Source organism: Esox lucius, chromosome 11, assembly GCF_011004845.1.
Source record: "Esox lucius isolate fEsoLuc1 chromosome 11, fEsoLuc1.pri, whole genome shotgun sequence".
Classification (NCBI taxonomy): domain Eukaryota; kingdom Metazoa; phylum Chordata; class Actinopteri; order Esociformes; family Esocidae; genus Esox; species Esox lucius.
Window position 1 is genome coordinate 47,433,241 of NC_047579.1, and position 23,420 is coordinate 47,456,660.

At 46.4% G+C, this 23,420-nt stretch overlaps 1 protein-coding gene across 5 annotated transcripts in view; it reads right to left on the reverse strand.

Moving 5' to 3' along the window:
• col5a3a (collagen, type V, alpha 3a) overlaps positions 1-23,420 on the reverse strand; it is a 69,177-nt gene that overhangs the window by 24,535 nt on the left and 21,222 nt on the right. For 3 of the 5 annotated variants that reach the window (XM_029123295.2, XM_034295292.1, XM_029123296.2), the window contains exons 5-30: positions 19,668-19,790; positions 16,957-17,358; positions 15,916-16,035; positions 15,679-15,798; positions 15,133-15,186; positions 14,853-14,894; positions 14,694-14,756; positions 13,584-13,658; positions 13,277-13,360; positions 13,132-13,188; positions 12,845-12,898; positions 12,661-12,714; positions 12,202-12,255; positions 11,435-11,488; positions 11,224-11,277; positions 9,932-9,976; positions 9,155-9,208; positions 8,996-9,040; positions 8,639-8,692; positions 8,429-8,473; positions 7,895-7,948; positions 7,405-7,449; positions 5,041-5,094; positions 3,501-3,545; positions 3,200-3,253; positions 2,257-2,364 (exon numbers count right to left, since the gene is read on the reverse strand). In XM_029123295.2, coding sequence (XP_028979128.2) covers positions 2,257-2,364; positions 3,200-3,253; positions 3,501-3,545; positions 5,041-5,094; positions 7,405-7,449; positions 7,895-7,948; positions 8,429-8,473; positions 8,639-8,692; positions 8,996-9,040; positions 9,155-9,208; positions 9,932-9,976; positions 11,224-11,277; positions 11,435-11,488; positions 12,202-12,255; positions 12,661-12,714; positions 12,845-12,898; positions 13,132-13,188; positions 13,277-13,360; positions 13,584-13,658; positions 14,694-14,756; positions 14,853-14,894; positions 15,133-15,186; positions 15,679-15,798; positions 15,916-16,035; positions 16,957-17,358; positions 19,668-19,790 — 2,013 coding nt within the window. The remainder of the gene's footprint in view (positions 1-2,256; positions 2,365-3,199; positions 3,254-3,500; positions 3,546-5,040; positions 5,095-7,404; positions 7,450-7,894; positions 7,949-8,428; positions 8,474-8,638; positions 8,693-8,995; positions 9,041-9,154; positions 9,209-9,931; positions 9,977-11,223; positions 11,278-11,434; positions 11,489-12,201; positions 12,256-12,660; positions 12,715-12,844; positions 12,899-13,131; positions 13,189-13,276; positions 13,361-13,583; positions 13,659-14,693; positions 14,757-14,852; positions 14,895-15,132; positions 15,187-15,678; positions 15,799-15,915; positions 16,036-16,956; positions 17,359-19,667; positions 19,791-23,420) is intronic. The other 2 variants (XM_034295291.1, XM_029123297.2) reach the window with 2 other exon arrangements.

The following is a 23,420-nucleotide window of genomic DNA, read 5'->3' on the forward strand; positions in this document are numbered from 1 at the left end:
TAAATAACCAAAAAATATGCATTGTTTTCAGACCTCATATAATGCAAAGAAAACAAATTCATATACATTTTTCAACAACAAAATACTAATGTTTTAACTTAGGAATAGTTCAGAAATCAATATTTGGTGGAATAACACAGATTTTTAATCACAGCTTTGATGCATCTTGGCATGCTCTCCACCAGTCTGTCACATTGCTGTTGGATGACTTTATGCCACTCCTGGCACAAAGATTCCAGTAGCTTGGCTTTGTTTGATTGCTTGTGACCATCCATCTTCCTCTTGATCAAATTCCAGAGGATTTCAATGGGGTTCAGGTCTGGAGATTGGGCTGGCATGACAGGGTCTTGATCTTGTGGTCCTCCATCCACACTTTGATTGACCTGGCTGTGTGGCATGGAGCATTGTCCTGCTGGAAAAACCAATTCTCTGAGTTGCGGAACATTGTCAGAGCAGAAGGAAGCAGGTGTTCTTCCAGGATAACCTTGTACTCGGCTTGATTCATGCGTCCTTCACAAAGATAAAATCTGCCCGATTTTAGCCTTGCTGAAGCATCCCCAGATCATCACCGATCCACCATCAAATTTCACAGTGGGTGCGAGACACTGGGGCCTGTAGGCCTCTCCAGGTCTCCATCTAACCATTAGACGACCAGCTGTTGGGCAAAGCTGAAAATTTGACTTGTCAGAGAAGATGACCTTACTCCATTCCTCTACGGTCCAATCTTTAAGGACTTTTGCAAACTTCAGCCTGGCTCTTCTTTGCTTCTCATTGATGAAGGGCTTTTTTCTAGCTTTGAAAAAAGCCCTTCATCAATGGGGCGTCCCCCAGATAGGGCCAAAGTGTCGCCGGACCCCCCACGTCTCAGTCCCAAGGTCTTACGCTGCTATATTATTGTGCTGGGGGAGTAGGGTCAGTTCTTCTTCTCCACTAAGTTGTCCTTCTCCACTATAAATCCTTGTTGATATGAGGAATACATTTTCAGAATTTTCCCAGTCTCCTCCTGTTTTGAACTTGGTAGGGCATGAGGTCCACATCTGTGGAGTACCTGGCTTGGGAGACCCGTTGCTGTCCCTGTCCAGAGTCCTCCTGGTTGTGTTGCAGATCGAGACGAGGCCTGACGATTTCAGCTGCCACTGTGCTGACACCTCCCCCCTCCCCGTGTTGTCCCTGTCCTTGTCCATCTGGTCATGCTTCTGACCTGGACTAAGTTTAAATAGACTCTGGACTCAGCCCACATGCATTTATTAATTATTACAATTGTAATCTTAATATGTTCACCTGGCACAACCAGAAAAGGACTGGTCACCCCTCTGAGCCTGGGTCCTCTCTAGGTTTCTTCTTAAATTTTGGCATTCTTAGGGAGTTTTTCCTAGCCACTGAAATTCAACACTAATGTTGTTTGCTCCTTGGGATCTAAGGCCAGGTGTTTTGTAAAAGCACTTTGTGACATCTGCTGATGTAAAAAGGGCTCTTTAAATACATTTGATTGATTGATTGTCCCCAATGTCTGTTGCTTGACCTTGTTCTTATGAACCGCCGTCTTTGAAACTTTCAGGATGGAAGCAACCTGACGCTCACTGAATCCCTCTGCCAGTAAAGCCAGAATTGAACCAATCTTTTCCTCACTCAAAGCTTTTCTTTTCAACTCTTTTGTCATGCTGAATAGTTATTTTTTAATACAAATTACCTTTGAGGTACTACTTGCACTGTTTTTGCCATCCAGCTGGTTCTATTGCAAGAGGATAGTGATGACCACATCAGTGTTTTTTATACTTCTTTAAATAAGATTTGGTTCAGGTAATCACCTAATCAGTACCTTATTAAGTAAAATGAGGTGTGCCTGTGTTGGAATTTAACCGAGACTGGAATAGAATGGCTGCCATACATGTAGAGATGCTGATAAAAAGATTTACAGAGCTGTTTATATATTCTTGATAGTTATATTGTTTAAAAAGAAACATTATTTTTCAACCAAAAATAAATCACCCGGAATTCCCCCAAAATGTTTAATATGGTAAATCTGTTCAGCCACTGTGATCGTGTCTGATTTTAATCAGGGTATGAAATGATTGTTATTTTCAAATGTCATCTCTGCGGCTGTATTGTCCTGCGGCTGTATGTAGCTACCTACCTTAACATGTACTGCAGTCGACACACTGAACATGAATATATCAATACCTCTGCATAATTCCAAGAACTCATACATATTACATCGACAGAAAATGGTTAACTAGTGAAATAATGTTCCTGTACCTTCTCTCCAGCTATGCCAGCAGCTCCAGCCTCTCCCAGGGGTCCAGATTGGCCTTTAGGGCCCTCGGGCCCATCCTCTCCACGACCCCCTGTGACCCCGTTATCACCCTTAACACAAACACACAGCAAACAGAGGAAGAAAGAAAAGAGGGGGAGATAAATAGGGAAAGAAGGAAAGAGAGAGAGAAATAGAGCGGGAGATGTATGGGTGTTGTATGTTGGAGTTTTATGGAGAGTGGAGGAAGCCCATGAGAGAAAGAGAGGGAGAGAGGGATGAGGGGAAGGGATAGAGTGTATATACAGAGGGACAGATGAGGTGAAAGGATAGAGTGTATATATAGAGGGACAGATGAGGGGAAGGGATATAGTATATATATAGAGGGACAGATGAGGGGAAGGGATAGAGTGTATATATAGAGGGACAGATGAGGGGAAGGGATAGAGTGTATATATAGAGGGACAGATGAGGTGAAGGGATAGAGTGTATATATAGAGGGACAGATGAGGTGAAGGGATAGAGTGTATATATAGAGGGACAGATGAGGGGAAGGGATAGAGTGTATATATAGAGGGACAGATGAGGTGAAGGGATAGAGTGTATACATAGAGGGACAGGTGAGGGGAAGGGATAGAGTGTATATATAGAGGGACAGATGAGGGGAAGGGATAGAGTGTATATATAGAGGGACAGATGAGGTGAAGGGATAGAGTGTATATATAGAGGGACAGGTGAGGGGAAGGGATAGAGTGTATATATAGAGGGACAGGTGAGGGGAAGGGATAGAGTGTATGGAGGGAGAAGTAAGGGGTTAATAAAGAGAAAGGAGCAGAGAAGGTCTGAGATCCTATTGTTGTCTCAATCTAAAAGATGACCTCATTGGTTCACAGTGACAGACAGCTCTGGTCCAAAGCGTGTTAGTCTGTCATAGGTAGACATTCTTACCCTGTCTCCCTTGAGGCCCATGTCACCTTTGAACCCGGGGAACCCATCTTCACCCTGTGATGTGAATAAGAGCAGGAGACACAGAATTCTAATGGCAGTTTTTCTATGATTCATTAATCACAGTACTGAGATCTGGCAGATGTCGGTTCCATTACGTCTCTATGGGGGATGTCATATTTAACTAGAAATACGATGCTTTCACAGCATCTGACAGCGACACAACTGCTACTGTGACTGTGAGTAATCATAATTCTCCTAGTTTTATAGGAGAGTAACCACTAAAAAATGACTATGTTCTCACCTTTTCTCCTTTACTCCCCTTCAGACCTCTCACTCCATCAGCTCCCTGAGAAGACGATCCAAACAGAACCAAAGGCCTCAACATCACTGATAATCCCCATTCAACATCATACAGGAATACAGTTATTTGTGTGTTAGGAGTCAATTAAAAGAGTTGCTTACTATCAACAGTAAGCTGCCATTAAATCATGCTGTAATTCTACGTGTTGTTATAACTACGGTAAGAAACGCCATGATTCAACCACAGAGAATGACTAATGAATGACTATTGATTTGCTCTTGACCCGGCATTCCACTAATATTGACCAGCTATTGACCTCACACTCATTTGACACTAACAACTGCAGCCAAGGTCAACATATGGGTAACCACGGCGACCTAGCAGTGGAACACTGTCACTGGTGTGAGTGCGAGTGCGTAGGCAGGGCCAGCCATGATGCAACGCCACAAGCTATACACGCCGAACACAAACTCAAATCCATAGATTGCATAGATTATATTCGTACACTTGCAAGCGTGTATGGCACATAGACCTGCTTACTCGTACACACACACAAACACCCGCGCGCGCACACCTATTTTCCCCACACCTCAACAATTGTACCTCTCAACACTCCTATTCCCCAACACTACTATATTCTTAACACCCCTATCCCCAACAGTCCTTTGCCCCGAACACTCTCATCTCATGTCCTCAATGCATCTATCCCCCTATCCTATCTCCTTAACACACCTACTCCCAGCCCTCCTATCTCCTTAACACTCCTACTCCCAGCCCTTCTATCTCCTTAACACACCTACTCCCAGCCCTCCTATCTCCTTAACACTCCTACTCCCAGCCCTCCTATCTCCTTAACACTCCTACTCCCAGCCCTTCTATCTCCTTAACACTCCTACTCCCAGCCCTTCTATCTCCTTAACACTCCTACTCCCAGCCCTTCTATCTCCTTAACACTCCTACTCCCAGCCCTCCTATCTCCTTAACACTCCTACTCCCAGCCCTTCTATCTCCTTAACACTCCTACTCCCAGCCCTTCTATCTCCTTAACACTCCTACTCCCAGCCCTTCTATCTCCTTAACACTCCTACTCCCAGCCCTTCTATCTCCTTAACACTCCTACTCCCAGCCCTTCTATCTCCTTAACACTCCTACTCCCAGCCCTTCTATCTCCTTAACACTCCTACTCCCAGCTCTTCTATCTCCTTAACACTTTCTACTCCCAACACTCCTACAACCCCAATAATCTGATCACCCCCCACCCCCCACCCTCTAAAAACACATTCCACTCTCATCTAACATCATGCAATTTCTACTGTCCATCAAACTCATATTAAATGTCATAGGATCTCCCCTCGGGAATACGCCTGCCCTCCCTGACCCGGTCGACTGTCAATCCCACACTCCCGGGAACAACGGCATGTCGGTCACAGGTAGACGGATACACACTTGCAGAGGTTGCAATGTCTGGGACAAGAACTGTCTCGCTCCCCGCACCTTTGAAGAGGCTTCCACTGAGATACATGAGAAGCTTCCGACTTACCTTAACACCACGAGTCCCTGGGTAACCCACAGGCCCCTGGGCTCCTGGCAAACCCTGTAGGACCAAACAACAACTTGATTCATCTGTCTAGTCGACAGATGCATCGGAGCAATTGTGTTGGGCTAATGCACTGAAATAGCACGAGGACAATGGGTGCTTTTAAATAGAGGATTAGTGCACTATAATGGCTGACGAGGATCCCCATGACAAATGTAATGGATTCACGTGATTGAAGAATTACACTGTTAAAATACAATGATGTATTATAAGGGTGAGAACGCTCACAATGATGATGATGATGATGATGATGATGATGATGGCAGTAAGTTAATGTGAACGAATAGGATTCCGGCTTAATGGAATTGCAATGGAGTGCACAACGACAACGCATGAGATGATATGAGAATGATGAGTAGACAAAACTGGACTGGATAATGAGAATGAGTTAATATGATAGCACAAAGAGAAGCCAAGGTCTTAGCAAAGCCAAGTTCTATACTGTACCACAGTCAGGTCAGGTCTTAGTGTCTATACTGTAATACAGTCAGGTCAGGTCTTGGTGTCTCTGCTCTAACACAGTCAGGTCAGGTCTTAGTGTCTATACTGTAACACAGTCAGGTCAGGTCTTGGTGTCTCTACTGTAACACAGTCAGGTCAGGTCTTAGTGTCTATACTGTAATACAGTCAGGTCAGGTCTTAGTGTCTATACTGTAAAACAGTCAGGTCAGGTCTTAGTGTCTATACTGTAATACAGTCAGGTCAGGTCTTAGTGTCTATACTGTAAAACAGTCAGGTCAGGTCTTGGTGTCTATACTGTAACACAGTCAGGTCAGGTCTTGGTGTCTATACTCTAACACAGTCAGGTCAGGTCTTGGTGTCTCTACTCTAACACAGTCAGGTCAGGTCTTGGTGTCTCTACTGTAACACAGTCAGGTCAGGTCTTAGTGTCTATACTGTAATACAGTCAGGTCAGGTCTTAGTGTCTATACTGTAAAACAGTCAGGTCAGGTCTTAGTGTCTATACTGTAATACAGTCAGGTCAGGTCTTAGTGTCTATACTGTAAAACAGTCAGGTCAGGTCTTGGTGTCTATACTGTAACACAGTCAGGTCAGGTCTTGGTGTCTATACTCTAACACAGTCAAGTCAGGTCTTGGTGTCTCTACTGTAACACAGTCAGGTCAGGTCTTGGTGTCTCTACTGTAACACAGTCAGGTCAGGTCTTAGTGTCTATACTGTAATACAGTCAGGTCAGGTCTTAGTGTCTATACTGTAAAACAGTCAGGTCAGGTCTTAGTGTCTATACTGTAATACAGTCAGGTCAGGTCTTAGTGTCTATACTGTAAAACAGTCAGGTCAGGTCTTGGTGTCTATACTGTAACACAGTCAGGTCAGGTCTTGGTGTCTATACTCTAACACAGTCAGGTCAGGTCTTGGTGTCTCTACTGTAACACAGTCAGGTCAGGTCTTGGTGTCTCTACTGTAACACAGTCAGGTCAGGTCTTAGTGTCTATACTGTAATACAGTCAGGTCAGGTCTTAGTGTCTATACTGTAAAACAGTCAGGTCAGGTCTTGGTGTCTATACTGTAACACAGTCAGGTCAGCTCTTGGTGTCTCTGCTGTTACACAGTCAGGTCAGGTCTTGGTGTCTCTGCTGTAACACAGTCAGGTCAGGTCTTGGTGTCTCTACTGTAACACAGTCAGGTCAGGTCTTGGTGTCTCTACTGTAACACAGTCAGGTCAGCTCTTGGTGTCTCTACTGTAACACAGTCAGGTCAGGTCTTGGTGTCTCTACTCTAACACAGTCAAGTCAGGTCTTAGTGTCTCTATTGTAACACAGTCAGGTCAGGTCTTAGTGTCTCTATTGTAACACAGTCAGGTCAGGTCTTAGTGTCTCTACTGTAACACAGTCAGGTCAGGTCTTGGTGTCTCTACTCTAACACAGTCAGGTCAGGTCTTGGTGTCTCTACTCTAACACAGTCAAGTCAGGTCTTAGTGTCTCTATTGTAACACAGTCAGGTCAGGTCTTGGTGTCTCTACTGTAACACAGTCAGGTCAGGTCTTGGTGTCTCTACTGTAACACAGTCAGGTCAGGTCTTGGTGTCTCTACTGTAACACAGTCAGGTCAGGTCTTGGTGTCTCTGCTGTAACACAGTCAGGTCAGGTCTTGCTGTCTCTACTCTAACACAGTCAGGTCAGGTCTTAGTGTCTCTACTGTAACACAGTCAGGTCCGGTCTTGGTGTCTCTACTGTAACACAGTCAGGTCAGGTCTTGGTGCCTCTACTCTAACACAGTCAGGTCAGGTCTTGGTGTCTCTACTGTAACACAGTCAGGTCAGGTCTTGGTGTCTATGCTATAACTCACTGTTAGCCCCTTCTCTCCTGGAGGCCCTTCCCTTCCTGGATGGCCCTGCACACACAGATGAAAACAAAACAAAGGCTCATATATGCTAATAACACACACAAAGCACACAAAGCTTTATACCTGCTGGCAATATGTAAGACTATCACCAGTGTCTCTGGGTTTTCAGAAATGCAAAGCAAAGTGAATTCAGTTCAGTGTCTAGAGACACAGTGGTACTTGGAGCATTGACGCTGTCTCTGTAGAAGAATAAAATATTCTCAGGTACACAGTAAAAATAAGACCTATTCTCTCTCATGTAAAACCCGTGGACGTATTTTTGCATTAAGCCCTGTTGTAAACAAATCCTTCATTCATAGCTCTAATTGAAATGCTGCAGTGGAGCGCTCGGCAAATGCCCTCCGTTCTCCTCCTGCTGGTGGAAAGAGGTGGCGCGCCCTGCTCAGATCAGCAATGCGCGCTACTTGGTTTAGAATTGACTGAATGAACTTACGGCGGGGCCATCGATACCAGGGAGTCCCTGCATGCCACCTTTCCCAAGGGGACCCTGTGGGGGACAGAGACTGCTCACTCAAATCACATAAAAACCAACGCCATATTATTTCTGCTATTGCATCTAGATATTGCCCCTGAATTCCATAAAGGGCCTAGAGCAGGTTTTCGTTACTACCTTTTTTTGATGAATTAAGGTCACTAGTTAGGAACTCCTCTAATCTGGTTGTCTAGGTCTTAATTGGACACCAGTCGAAAAAAAAAAACAACAACTAGCAGACACTAGGCCCTCAGTGGAATGTGTTTAACACCCATTCTTTAGTGACAGTTTGTGACACATTAGGACAGCACTGATTCCATGAGATTGTGTGTGTGTTCCCTGGATATCCCATTTCCTCTCTGCTCTCTAGTCTGAATAGGAACAATGACTGGCTGATAGCGGTTCGCGATGTTCCATCCAATTAGCTTCCCTTGGGGGCGGAGCTCACAGGGGTCAATGTGTCAGCCTTTTGAAAAAGAGAGACAGGGACCTTACCTTCTCTCCTGGCAGGCCGATGGGACCCTGAGCACCTGGCAGGCCCTGTAACGCAACATCAAGAGATGACTGGCAAATCACGATTTGTGTGTGTGTGTGTGTGTGTGTGTCTGTGTGTTTGTTGAGAGAGAAAGCAGAGAGTGAGGGAGAAGAATTGAGATGCTGTTGAGACTGTGTAGATTGTGCGAATAATGGGGCTATGGGGCACACCTGTACACCAGGATTTCCCTGTTGTCCATGGGGTCCTGTCTCTCCGGGGGGTCCCTGAGACAAAACAACAACAAATGTCACACACACATTCTGTTCACCAAGCCCTGGTCTAATGGTCACAGACCCTCCTCCTAATCAAGGTCATGGGTCAGCCATTCCACTGTGGTCCATGCAACGCAATTTTAGTGCTGTTATCATTAATCAATGCTATTTTACTGGCACTGACATCTAATTCCACAGGTCTAACTGGGTGTCTTAAGGCCATCTTAAGAAAGCTTCTATTACGTCACCAATTTATTGGTAGTCATTTTTAAGGACGTGGAAACTAAATATTCCTGGCTGAGTTAAAACACTGACCTGGTTGCCCTTTGAACCTTGAACTCCATCAACACCTGTAATACCCTGCCCAGAGAAACAGACATAATCAGATGAAACTCCAATGCGATGTTGCCTACAAATGTCAGATTGCATAGGAGAGTGGACAGCGTCCACTGGGACAGTGCTAAGGTGTCTTACTGGTTGTCCCGGCGGTCCGGGGGGCCCTCTGGGTCCAACAAGTCCTCTGGGTCCCTGCAGACGAACACAGCACAGACACCCACAGACACCCACATCAACAGTCTATTCATGCATGCGTCTGGGCTTTTTCTGAGGGACATTCAAAGTGCGTTCGACCTTGTGATGTGTGTATGTACGCATACGTGTGCACGTCTGTCTGTCTGAGCAGGAGCAAGTTATGGAACCTGCGCGCATTTGTGCAAATGTGTACGTGCATGTGTGTGTGTGTGTGTGTGTGTGTGTGGGTGTGTGTAAGGAGATGAAGCGAAGTGAGGAGAGCGTGTGTTGTTGTCAGTCTTCCTCTTTGTACGTCGGCCAAGCCACCTGTTCCAAAGCCACATCTGTGATCTCCCGGGAAGTGATTGATATGGAAATATAATCATTCAGGCCAGGATTTCATCTCCTCTGTCTCTCCCCCCCTGTCTCTTATCTCATTCACCACCCACTGAATTTCTATCTCACATTTATCTACCTGGCCCCCCAACCCTCAACGGCTTCTGTTTCCTTTAGTCTTTGTAGCTGAAAACACCCTTCCCTACATGGCAAATAGCACTCAGTTTCTCTGGCCGGCTGGCGGATCCATTTAAAGGCAGAGCCTCACAGATCCTCAGCTCACCTGCTGGGATGAAGAGTCATAGCCCCATCAGCCTGCACGCATGGCCCAGATACAAGTGCGGATGGGGAAGAAATGTGTGTGTTCAGTGTGTACGGACGCTGCGTCTGGACGTGGCTACTCACAGGTTCACCCGGCTGTCCACTGGGCCCTACGGGTCCATCTAAACCCTGAAACACACCAAGGGACAGAGTCATCAGTTGGTCCTCTGTCCTTCATCAAGGCACAGGTGTTGAACACACTGACATACTCAGACGCTACGTACATAAGGCACCCTTTCACGTCGTTAACGCGGCGGAATGAAAGACGGGGTTTCCAAATTCAATCTTTTTCTATTTCAACTGTATCTACAGATGGCCTAGTGGTGAGAGCATTGGCCCAGGAAACAAAAGGGGTTTGAATCGCCAAGCCGACAAGGAGATAAATCTGTTGTACTGTCCTCAAGCAATTTCAATTATGTAGGTATTTAATACTGAACTGTACTATTTGCCTCTGGTTTCAACTTGTTGAACACATAGACATGGAATTTTAATTATATGACTAGCAGTGGGGTTCATGTGTTCTGGGCTTTGTTGAAGGGGGTTCTGGGCATGGTCACTGTTGAAGGGGGTTCTGGGTATGGTCATTGTGGAAGGGGGTTCTGGGTATGGTAAATGTTGAAGGGGGTTCTGGGTATGGTCAATGTTGAAAGGGGTTCTGGGTATGGTCATTGTGGAAGGGGGTTCTGGGTATGGTAAATGTTGAAGGTGGCTCTGGGTATGGTCAATGTTGAAGGGGGTTCTGGGTATGGTAAATGTTGAAGGTGGCTCTGGGTATGGTCAATGTTGAAGGGGGTTCTGGGTATGGTCATTGTGGAAGGGGGTTCTGGGTATGGTAAATGTTGAAGGGGGTTCTGGGTATGGTCATTGTGGAAGGGGGTTCTGGGTACGGCCATTGCTGATGGGTGTTCTGGGTATAGTCAATGTTGAAGGGGGTTCTGGGTATGGTCATTGTTGAAGGGGGTTCTGGTATGGTCATTGTTGAAGGGGGTTCTGGGTAAGGGCATTGTTGATGGGGGTTCTGGGTATGATCATTGTTGATGGGGGTTCTGTGTATGGGCATTGTTGATGGGGGTTCTGGGTATGGTCATTGTTGATGGGGGTTCTGGGTACGGTCATTGTTGATGGGGGTTCTGGGTATGGTCATTGTTGATGGGGGTTCTGGGTATGGTCATTGTTGATGGGGGTTCTGGGTATGGTCATTGTTGATGGGGGTTCTGGGTATGGTCATTGTTGATGGGGGTTCTGGGTACGGTCATTGTTGATGGGGGTTCTGGGTATGGTCATTGTTGAAGGGGACGTTGGCCATTGTTGATTGGAATGTTGGGTGTGGTCAGTCAACTGAGTCCTGTAGTATAATAACAAGCGCTTGTACTTACCTTTTCTCCTGTCTCTCCAACAGGTCCGTGTGGTCCAGGTTTCCCTCTGTCCCCCTACGGGAGTATATTTGATGTAATGTGTCAGGTAAGACTATACACTAAGTGTGTGATGCCATTAAACACATCATAATAATTAGAGGGCTTTCAGTGGCCAGTCAAACATGCAGTTAGAGTCAGACACAGTCGATGTCGTTCGCTCCTCCAAACTCACTCTGTGGCCCTTGTTTCCGGGGAGACCTGGCAGTCCGTCAAAGCCTCTATCACCCTGAAAACAAAACCCCCCATGATTGAGACATAGTTACAACAAACCAGAACACACAAGCGCACGCACGCATGCACACACACACACACACATAATGGAGATGCCTTGCCCATCAGGCAGTCTATTCCTAGTTTTGTCTGGGACTGGAAATAGGTGTATCTGTGCGTTTTACTTGGTCTAGGTTGGCGTGAGTGTGTGTGTGTGTGTGTGTGTGTGTGGGGAACTTGGAGGCCAGAGTATTGGCTGTTGGGTCTTGTTCTGTGCTGAAACACCGTTCTGAGAGATAAGACAGTGGTGTTCTGTCAGAGACACTATCTAGGGTGCTTTATTTCCTCAACAATCCCTTACTGCAGCTGTAAACTATTTATCACTGGCCTGGTCAATATGGGTAATACGCTTAGTCCTCAGATCCTCTGATAGCTCTCGGCTCATTTAGAAAGTGGAAATGAAGACTTCCTCTGATAATCCCTGAGCCATTTTTCAATCATGACTCTGTTACTTGCACAAAAACACACAATGATTTAGAATAGAGTCAGATAAACTAGTAGACATCAATAGTCCAGGTTCATTCGTACCACAACAAACCATCCACAATGCACCGACAGTCCACCACACATACAAACTGGGGGTATCTCCTGGAGGGTTCTGCCGTTAACACAATTCACTTTGATTGCCACCCAGTGCACTTTCATGGAATGTGATTTTAGGGAGCTTACTTTTCCCCCCGTCTCCCCTGGCGCTCCGCGACCTCCATCCGTTCCGGCCCGGCCCTGTGAAATCAGAGACACGCAGGCTTTAACAGCCCTCCGCCCCGGGAATATAGGACATTCTAACACTTAAAGCACACTTATATTGCTACAGCCACTGCTTTCAATGAAGAATCCAAATGTAAGTATGATGAGAGGGAGGGAGGTTTGTTGGTTCAGATTCCCTGGAAGTTAAAACAGTAGTGGTTAGGTCAAATCCCAGAGTCAGCAAGGGGAGAATTATTGTTCTGTCTCCGAGCAAAACAGTTAACCCTAATGGCTTTTGGGTTGTTGATGAAAAAAAATCAGAATGTGTTCCCAGTACATTTGTAAGTTATCAAAGAGCTCACCAACAGTAGAGAATATCTCTATGGCTACAGTCCTATGTCTGGTTTTTGGATGGATGGTGACAATATGTTTGAGTCTCACCCTCTTTCCTAACTTCCCGCTGAGTCCTGGAGGGCCTGGAGCACCACGAGGTCCCTGAGACACATTAGACGGATGGTGGGGGACGACGACAGAGACAAAGAGAGAGAGAGCAGTGTGATACAACAAAATCAATATAGACCGTGACTGCCCTGCGGCAGCAAGTCAAAGTAGAACATCCTTTTACCGATGGGCCGTCTTCTCCAGCATCACCTTTGAGTCCGGATGGACCAGGGAGACCCTAAACACAGAGAGAAATGACAGTCCAACCACAGAACAGATATCTGGTGATCCGACTATTTGTTGAAAAATTGTTTGACACTCTGACTTTGATGAAAAACAATATGATGATCCAACTGCTCGCCATTGTAAACGCGTGGAAAGGTAACTCTGAGCCACGTGACCGTGGGGAACCCTGATGCAGACAGAAGGCCTTTTGCCGGGTTAAGACAGAAGAGGAGGTTGGTATCTTACCAGTGGGCCGGGTCGCCCTGTGAGACCCAGTGGACCGGGAGGTCCCTTCAACGACATCTGTGACAATTAGAGCGACAGCAACGAGTGAGGGGCCAGGGGAACCATAGCCTAACGGGGTCCAGTAATAGTGTGCTGCGGACCTTACCTTGGTCTGCTGTAGGATGGCCTGGGCCTGAGCCTCCTGGGCCGACACCACGGGCCCCTTCATAGAGTCACCGCCGTGGTGGAACTACAGGACACACAAGACACACCCAGTACAGGACTCCACTGACGATTCACTGAAGGCACACTTTACATTCCACTTGACCTAACACAACATTGCACGTCACAGCCCCACCTAGTGGCACAGAGCTGTTACTGCGCCACCACAGGGCGTCAGCTTATAGTCAATGGTGAGTGAACACACAAGTGTGTTTTAGCTGAGGTTTTAATGAGGACAGTTTTGTTCTTACTGGTAACATTAGCATGGTTCCTGGAGGACCAGGTATACCATCGACCCCAGATAAACCAGGACGTCCTGGAGGACCCTATGAGAGAGAAAGAGAGAGAGATGACAAGGGGGAGAGAGGGATTGAGAAAGAGAAATGGAGAATGAGATAGAAGAAATAGGGAGAGAAAAAGAAAGAGGCAGAAGAAGAGGGGTTCAATCAGGAGTGTATGAGTGTGTATAAAGGGGCCAACACAAGGCTGTCAGTGATCCCTTCTCTGTAAAAACAAACTACGCTCCATTTCCACAGGGCATGTCAATCACCCTGAGGTTTAGAACAATTCACTTGCCTACAGAGCGGGGGAAATACAACCCCTGAGGTTCCGCTCGAAGCCACAAACAAAACCCTAATGTACCCACGAGCCCTTCATAAAGCATTAGAGGTATAAACTAATTCCAAACAGCCAAACAGCAGGTCTGGTTCAACAGTGTGACGTATCGTTGTGGCGTCACACTGACAGAACGAATGTTCTGTACAAACCAATTAGGACTTGATCCAGTAGACAGGCAGGATCGTGACATGCTCTTGGTTTAATTTGTTTAATATCTGTTGAATATCTATCTGAATGATGAGATTGCTCGTTTGATGATCTGGCACGTGTTGTGTGTTTGAGGTGAAACTGCCATAGAAAACCTCCATGTTTTTTCCTCACACAACAACATCATTAAAAATCCTTCAGATCGCTGGAGACAACTGAGCATCTGTTGGTTTGAGTCTGTAGGAGGGGAGCTGTCTTCAGGGAGAGAACACACAAACACACACACACTCTCTCCCTCGCCTTCGCACTCGTACTCAGTCACACTCTCAACCAAGTGAATGAGGTCAAGCCCACACATGAGTCACCATCAGTCCATTTGTCTCTTAAGCCCAGTGAGGTTGTGGTCAAGAGAGTAAGGTCAAAGCATCCCAGTAGACCCCTCCCTGTAAGGTTGTGAACAATCTGTGGTCAAACCCAATGCACAGTCCCTGTAGATCCATGGACCTGGCTTGGGGGATGGTCAAAATGTGGTCGTACAGTCTCTCAGGACAGTCCACAACCGGCCCAGTCAATACGCGACTGGCAAGGATACGTACCAAATCACCGGGCTCTCCGCTGAGTCCTGTAGGACCCACTAGTCCTGGTATGCCTGGAAGACCCTGGAGAATGAAGAAACCTGTCAGCATTGGTCCCCAGTGTCACTATGGGCCGGTGTTTTTTTACTGTACAGTGATGTTTGAGCACAGGGGTCTTACCTCCGGGCCCGGGGGCCCAACTGGCCCCTCCACCAGTGTACCCTGATCAAGAGAACAGACCCAGGACCGTGAGACACACATGCAGTACATAGCAGAGATACATGCCACAGTTTAGACCTGGAGATATACAGTAAAAACTCCATATTGTCTATATGGTCTGAACGTTTCCATGAACAGAAGACTGACTTGAGCAGTCCTCACCATAAGACACATTTGGTTTGCATAATATTGACTTGAGCAGTGACTATGAGCAGTGGTCTGATTGAATAGTCAAACTCACCGGTTCAATGATGGCTGGCTCTCCCTTCTCTCCTTTTAGTGCTCTAGCATTGGCCTGAGGTGCAGATAAGACAGGCAGATAAACATACAGACATGTAGAGACAGACAGACAGGCACATACAGAACAACAGGCATATACATACATACTTACATATATACATACAGAAAGACAGACAGGCAGATACAGACAGGCAGATAGACAGGCAGGTACATACAGACAGATAGACAGGCAGGTACATACAGACAGGCAGACACAGACCAACAGACAGACAGATACACACAGAGAGGCAGATACATACAGACAGACAGAAAGACAGGCAGATACAGAGCGACAGACAGATAGATACATGCAGCCAGATACAGAGAGACGGGCAGATACACACAGACAGGCAGACGCAGACAGACATTTGAACAGAAATGCTATATGATTGATGAGAAACAGACATATGAACAGACAGGTAGTTTGATTGATAGTCTACTATGTGTATTTTAGTTGTAGGGCATGTGCAAGAGACTGCAGTATTACTGGATGATTGATGAGGCCTACCTCTCCATTCCAGCTATCAGCCCCCTCTCTCTCTGCAAAGCCGTATCCATCCTCATATAACTCATACTCTTCATACTCTTGTCTCTCTGTCTCATTCCTCATGTCCCCGTAATCAATAGTCTGCAAGTCCATTCAGTATGACGGTAAATTGCATGATCCCATAGACACATAGATAATGCATGCATTACAACACCTCCACAGAAGCCACACAGTATATCAAATCCCAATGCCACTGACCTCGTACTCTGTGATATTGGGTGCCACTGTTACCGTGGAAACGGCGAGGTCATCGTACAAGTCGCCGTGGACGTTTTCATGGTACTCTTCGGTCTGTGGCGTTTTCAGTGGCCACTCCTCCTGCACACGGCCAGAGAGTTTACGGTCAGAGCCATGGTAACAGAAGCCATGGAGACAATGGGCAACTATGGTCTGTCTGGCCAATAAACGGAGTTTGCCAAGTTCCTCCATGTTACGCATTCCAAGTCAGCATAACAGTTACTAGGCTTGTTAGGCGCACAGGGGTTGGTTAAGGGCACAGACAGGTTATATACACTACATAAAGCAAGACTCAGCGTGGTGTTATTCATAGTCTGGTGATTCAATATTTCAGACAGACTGTGAGAGCCATTACAGGGTGGGAATTAAAAGTAACATATTTGGCAAATTAGCAAAAGTGAAAAACGATCAACTTCAGAGATTTCTATAATGGAGATTCAATTTCTCCACATACTTAACTTTGAAAGACTGAACCCAGACTACAAACCAGGGGGTATACCTCATTAGATACATGTACAGCTTTAAAATGAAAAGTTTGTATAAAGACAAACCCTCAGCAGAAACTGTCACTACAACAAACAACATCTTCATACATACCACTTACCTAGGTATGTATGTAAAACTACAAGCACTACACAACACAGAACATGAATACACTCCATGTCACAACCCATAAACAACAGCTATTGCGACAGTTGTCTATATGTGTGTTATCAAACTAGCAGAACACAACAGATTCTAGATTGTGTGCACACTCTACTTAATCTAGATCTAGTTAGGTGCCTTCTCTGCATTCTACCGGGAATCCTGGGAGAGAAGATGCGGGGGGGGGGGGGGGGGGCTCAATGCTGTGCTAGTTAGGTTAGTGGAGGGAGGCGCAGAGGTAGTGAGGCGAGGAGCAGGCCGACACAAGCTTTAGGTGAGGCGTCAGGAGAGAGTGGGTCAGTGCTTTGTCAAGGATGAGATGGTAAAGGTGTTCTACATCCTAACTGTTCAGTCTACCTCCTCAGTGACCTTAGACTCAGGCAGTTCACTGGGCACCACGGAGGGGTCCTCAAGGTCAGATTCAGGCTGATGTGTGGGGACGATTGTAGTCTGGTCAGGGGCCTGGGTTGTCATGGCAGCTTCAGGAGTAAACACTTCAGGGGTATAGTAGGGCTCTAGGGAGGTGTATTCCGGCAATATTGTGGACACCCTGATGAAGCCCTCCTCCTCAGGACCCCCCTCTCCTTCTTTTCTCTTCTTCCTGGACTCCTTTTTGCCCCGCCCCTTCTGGTCCCTGTTCTTTCTGTCCTTCTTGCCTTTCCTCTGTTTTTTGGAGCGTTTCTTTGGCTCCTTTGGCTTTTCACCTGGTATCATGGGGTCATCTCTCAGCACGGTAAGGTCAGGCTTAAGGTGGGGAGTCTTTTATTAAAGAGGGGAAAGGGGGTCGAGGGAGGAGGGAAACAACAAGTCAAATAAGTCAAATACCTGAAACATGACAGAAGAAATGCTGAAGAAACACATCAGAAACATGACAGAAGAAATGCTGAAGAAACACATCAGAAACATGACAGGAGAAAAGCTCTAGAAACACATCAGAAACATGACAGGAGAAAGGCTCTAGAAACACATCAGAAACATGACAGGAGAAAGGCTCTAGAAACACATCAGAAACAGCTCACGGCCCATTCGTCCAGATAACTCTCTCTCACACACACACACACACACACACCCAGGTGGAGGCTGCACAGGAACGTCGTGTTTACACAGACACTGACAACTGCTGCTTATTTCTCAGTGTTATGGTGTAAATTCACCCCCTCCCACATCTGCGTCTGGCCAACGCCCCAGGGAGAACCACCTGGCCCAGGGCTGCAAAATGAGGCCATTGAACTAAATAAAAGGGCCCCTAGTGAAGCAGCTCTGGGCAGCAGCAGTTAGTGAAATACTATAGAGGGGGATTCTGGTCCCTGTCCCTGGGATTTTGTTTCATTTCCGTTTTGCTTTCATTTCATACTCTTTTCAGTTAATAAATCCCCTCCAGCACTCAGAACACTGATACTGTGTCCATTCCCTGCATCTAGCCCGTTACACTGTTTATCCCAGACCGATCAACAGAGAAGACATACGTGCTCATAAGGTCAGGGGTCAAGCGTCAGCGTATCTATAACCCTATTGGCATGATAACGTTGTTCTATTTTAGTCATTTAGCCAACTCTCTTCTCCAGAACAACTTACCAGTTAAAGCATTTTGAGAAGCTAAGTGGAACAACCACAAAACTTAGAAGTAATAATTAAGAACGATCATTCACAATTTACAAAGATAACAACTATGACAATAAGTTTGTCAGAACGTTTAAGTCATTATTCATACAAATGGACTGTTATTACAACCTCTGTCTGATAAACCGTTGTTAGAGGCACGGCCTGTCAGTGGAGGACATAGATGAGGACATTGATGAGGACATCGATGAGGACATCGATGAGGACATAGATGAGGACATAGATGAGGACATAGATGAGGACATAGATGAGGACATAGATGGCTTGTATAAAGGCTCAGTGTGGGTTCATAGAAAGTGGCTCAGTAGAGTGATGAATTTAGACTCCATTAGCCGGTCAGGGATTGAATAAACGACACACCCGGCCACAGACACAACCGACAGAAGCGGCCACAGCGGATACACGTGTGTAGGAGGCTACAGGCAGAACGCAGTGTTCTCACAGACCCTGAAGGACCGCGCGAGTCCAACATTTCAAACCTTTCTTCAGAACCCTTTCCTCCAACATAAACACGTCATAATATAATTCATCTTCCACAGGTTGCTCTTCTCGCACATGGCGGCCCTCCCAGTTAAGAGGGTTAGAAGCTGGGGATGTATCCTGAGATGTACTGGTCCCCCTAGTGGCTGTGTGTTCAGCCTGCTGAGGTTCAGCACACTAGCCTCTGCCAGAGCAACACCTGAGAGCCCAGGAAGGATGCAAAGCTCTTCTTCTACTGGCACACTGACAAGGTATGGGAGAGGAGCCTTTTCTGTTGCTGACTGGCTCATTCTGCTCTGGCCTGGCCTCTGTGTCTTTAACTTCATAAGTAGTGTCTTTCAGGTCCCTTGGCTGGGAAGACCAGGAGGTGATAAATCATGTGGTAGAGTGCATGGCCTGGGCTGGATTACAGAGGCTTGGCAGGTCCCCGACTCACAGCACTCTACTCATCTGCATGCTGCTTGTTCATCGGTTTATCTGTTGGCTGAGAAACAAGGGACTTCTGAGAGTCTCCATCAGCCAGAGTACTCCTATGTAGTCAGGACCTGCATTAAGCCTGAGCAAGAAATCTTGAGTCCAGACTGAGCCAAAATGTAGAGAATAGGAACTGGTAGGGGGGAGCGCTGTGGTTTCTACAAGACAAAATATATTCTCTCTTTCCTATAATCAAATAATGGCGAGAGAACATCTGGGATTTAACGAAAATGCAGAATGCGATCTCTGTCTGTGCAGTATTACAGAGGTTGTGCAGTTGCTTATGGTATGTTAGCATCTACTCTCTCTCTGTTTACCGACTACGGACGGAAATACCTATTGCTTTTCTGAGGAGAGAAAGAAACACTTACGGATCAAATGAGTACGAATTGCTGATAAAGAAAACAGTTGAAGGAGGAGTGCACATGTAAGTCCAGTGTATGTTTCAGTGTGTATTTCAGTGGGTGTCTCCCCCTGGTGGCTGGATGACTGACCTGCTCAGGATCCTGGGCCTGGCTGTTATATGGCAGAGGAGAGTCACAGTCAGGGATGTAGTTCAGGCAGTAGTCAGACGCAGCACGCGGGTCCTCGACAATCAACAGCTGCTGGATGTCTCCCTAAAAACCGCACACCAGACAGACAGGCAGACAGCAAGACAGACAGCATGTTAATCTCACTGCCAAACACTGAGGTACAGACAGGATCTTGGTTTTGATTATCATTGACGTCTACGAGAGGCACCACGATGGCCACAGAGAACCAGGCTGAACAAGGACGTTGCAAAATGACCCTCAAATGACCATTTGCTCAAAAGAGCATTTTACATTAGCAAAGTGGATGTCCGGCGAATCACACAGCCCTCGGTACTGTCCACTCCACTCACAGACCACGGTACTGTCCACTCCACTCACAGCCCTCGGTACTGTCCACTCCACTCACAGCCCTCGGTACTGTCCACTCCACTCACAGCCCCGGGTACTGTCCACTCCACTCACAGGCCTCGGTACTGTCCACTCCACTCACAGCCCCCGGTACTGTCCACTCCACTCACAGCCCTCGGTACTGTCCACTCCACTCACAGCCCTCGGTACTGTCCACTCCACTCACAGCCCCCGGTACTGTCCACTCCACTCACAGCCCTCGGTACTGTCCACTCCACTCACAGCCCTCGGTACTGTCCACTCCACTCACAGGCCTCAGGTACTGTCCACTCCACTCACAGCCCCGGGTACTGTCCACTCCACTCACAGGCCTCGGTACTGTCCACTCCACTCACAGCCCACGGTACTGTCCACTCCACTCACAGCCCTCGGTACTGTCCACTCCACTCACAGCCCACGGTACTGTCCACTCCACTCACAGCCCCCGGTACTGTCCACTCCACTCACAGCCCACGGTACTGTCCACTCCACTCACAGCCCTCGGTACTGTCCACTCCACTCACAGGCCTCGATACTGTCCACTCCCCTCACAGCCCACGGTACTGTCCACTCCACTCACAGCCCTCAGTACTGTCCACTCCACTCACAGCCCATGGTACTGTCCACTCCACTAACAGCCCACGGTACTGTCCACTCCACTCACAGCCCTCAGTACTGTCCACTCCACTCACAGCCCACGGTACTGTCCACTCCACTTACAGGCCTCGGCTCCCAGGCTGTTAGCAGGGCCCTGGGAGCACATAACAGTCACATACTTCCCTCACAAGCCCCTTTACGCTCCAGAGGGCCAGGAGTGTGTGTACACATAAACACGCACAGAGACAGTCCCGCCCGTGCCCCGTCACCACGGCTACTGGTCCTGCTGTGTCAACACACACACACACCATTTGCCATCCTTGTGGGGCCTCGAAACATTACTCAGACTCAAAATCCTATTAGCCCAAACCGTAAATTTAACATGACCCAAACCCAACCATAACCATAGTCATAAATGTAGCTGTTTTTCTAAGAAGAATTACGTTGAAATGGTACTGGCAAAATGTCTCAAATGTTCTTTGTTTTACTATTGTAGTGGGGATTATTGTTCCAACATGTTCACTACTCTTTACATGACCCCAAATCATTACCAAACACTGTTCGCTAGTGCAGGTGACCCACTGAACACAGGTCTCAGTACAGCAGTAAGCCAGCATAAACTACTAGGTTACACAGCACTTAATGCCCTAGACATGAAAGGAGAGAAAAACAGAGAAAGACAGCGGAGAGAAGGACAGACAGAATCCAGTCTGAGTTAGAGATCAAAGGCCCTGTTCCACCTATGGTTCTGTGGGGTTCCACCTAGCAGACAGCTGGCTGGTGGGGCTGTGACTTCCGTCCCACTGCACAGCAGATGTAAGGAATTACAGTACTGAGCCGCATGGACTGAACTCTGATCCAGACATGGAGCCAATCCGTATCATTCTGTCTATCATCATGTTAGAAGGGGCTGCACACATCTGATGGGAACATGTCAGTGGGTTACTCAAACCAGAGGTTGGGACCGTGGAAGAATGTCAGCTCTATAGAATTTCCTCTCACGTGCTAATGACATTAACTAACAAAACACTGCATTAGCTCAGTGTCACACAGCACTGTTTGTTTGCGAAATCCCAAATTAAGCCATCCTTTTAACTTTCCACATCTTGGTGCTCCATTCACGCGTGCCTCCTCTATTTGCACAAGTGTCTTAATTGCCAATGGAGTGTAAATAATCAAGGGTGTATTTGCTAGTTAGACCTTACAGTGGCCCATTCCAGTGGGTGGAAATGATCAAGGGCGTAAGAGCTAGTTAGACCATCCAGTGGTCCGTTCCAGTTAGTGTGGAAAGATTAGGTTGGGTAGGTTAAATGTTGTTTGTTACAGTTACAAGTTACCTGTCCACACTTGTAATCAGTAACGTAACTTTTTGATTACTCAAACTCAGTAACATAATCTGATTACTTTGAATTACTTTTAGATTATTTTAATATTTAGAGGCTTTGGAAAACAAATAGGAATAGCCTATAACCAACAGGACACCTATTGCGTGATCAATCAGTCTTAGAGTTTCCATTGCATTTGACCTTATGGATTATGTACAGTGGCTTTAAAAAGGGTTTTTAAACCATTACTTTCTACTTCAATATGATTGGGCTACATCTCTACATTACACAATAAATGTCTGTCAGATATTCAGTCATTCTAATGAATCCAGTAACACTTCATCTTCCAGAACATGAACATAACCCAAAATACAGGGTGTGTTCGCCTATTCCTTTATTTGTGTTCTATTCATGTTTTGTATTGCTTTAAAACCTCGTTGAAAAATGAACGTCAATTTCTCGAAATGGGGATTGACATTAATGTAAAAAGAAAATCAAGACATCTGTAGATTTTCGCGCTTACATTTAGTCTGCAGTAGCCCAATGTTTTGCTCCACAACCACTAACATTGTCAAAATGTTGCAGAAACCCCAGGAACGCGAAGGCACGTCCGCAATCGTGAATAAACAACACGTTTTACCCACGCGGAAGTAATATGCGATTTTCAAAATGCAAATTAAAGAAATAAACATTGATTATACACCTGCCCTTTTAGCTTAAATTCAACGATGCCAGCAGCCAATGGTAACCAATGAACGCAATTTTCCGAGATGCAAAGCAAGCAGAATCACATGGCCTACACGTAGCCTATGGAGTCGAGGTGGCTGCATCAAATGCAAATCATCGTCCTTTGGCAGAGCGTTTCCCCACACACCTTTTCTCCTCAAATATAAATTCCATATGTTTCATCTTGAAGGCAGCACCATGTTACAGCTATTTAACAAATAGTCGCCTACTCTTCTAAACAATTCCTGTCTGATAAAGATATATAACACCAGGTAGGCCTATCTCCTATCATTATTCTGAGGATGCTGCGTTGACAGTAGATTACTAAATCCTATTTTAGATGGATCGGCTAATATCGAGGATATAGCCTACTCTGTTTTAACCAACCAAAACCGGAGAAAATTAGACCAGACGCTCACTGATCTGGATATGCGCCCCCACCTTTGCAAGCATGATGATCACACAATCAAACAAATGAGGTGCACAATTGTTATTTGGGTTCACTGAAAGGTCGAAAACAGGGCTAGAGCTGCTCCACTTGACTAGAACAGGACTAGAGCTGCTCCACTTGACTAGAACAGGACTAGAGCAGATCTATTGACAAAAACAGGACTAGACCAGCTCCACTTGACTAAAACAGGACTAGACCAGCTCCACTTGACTAAAACAGGACTAGACC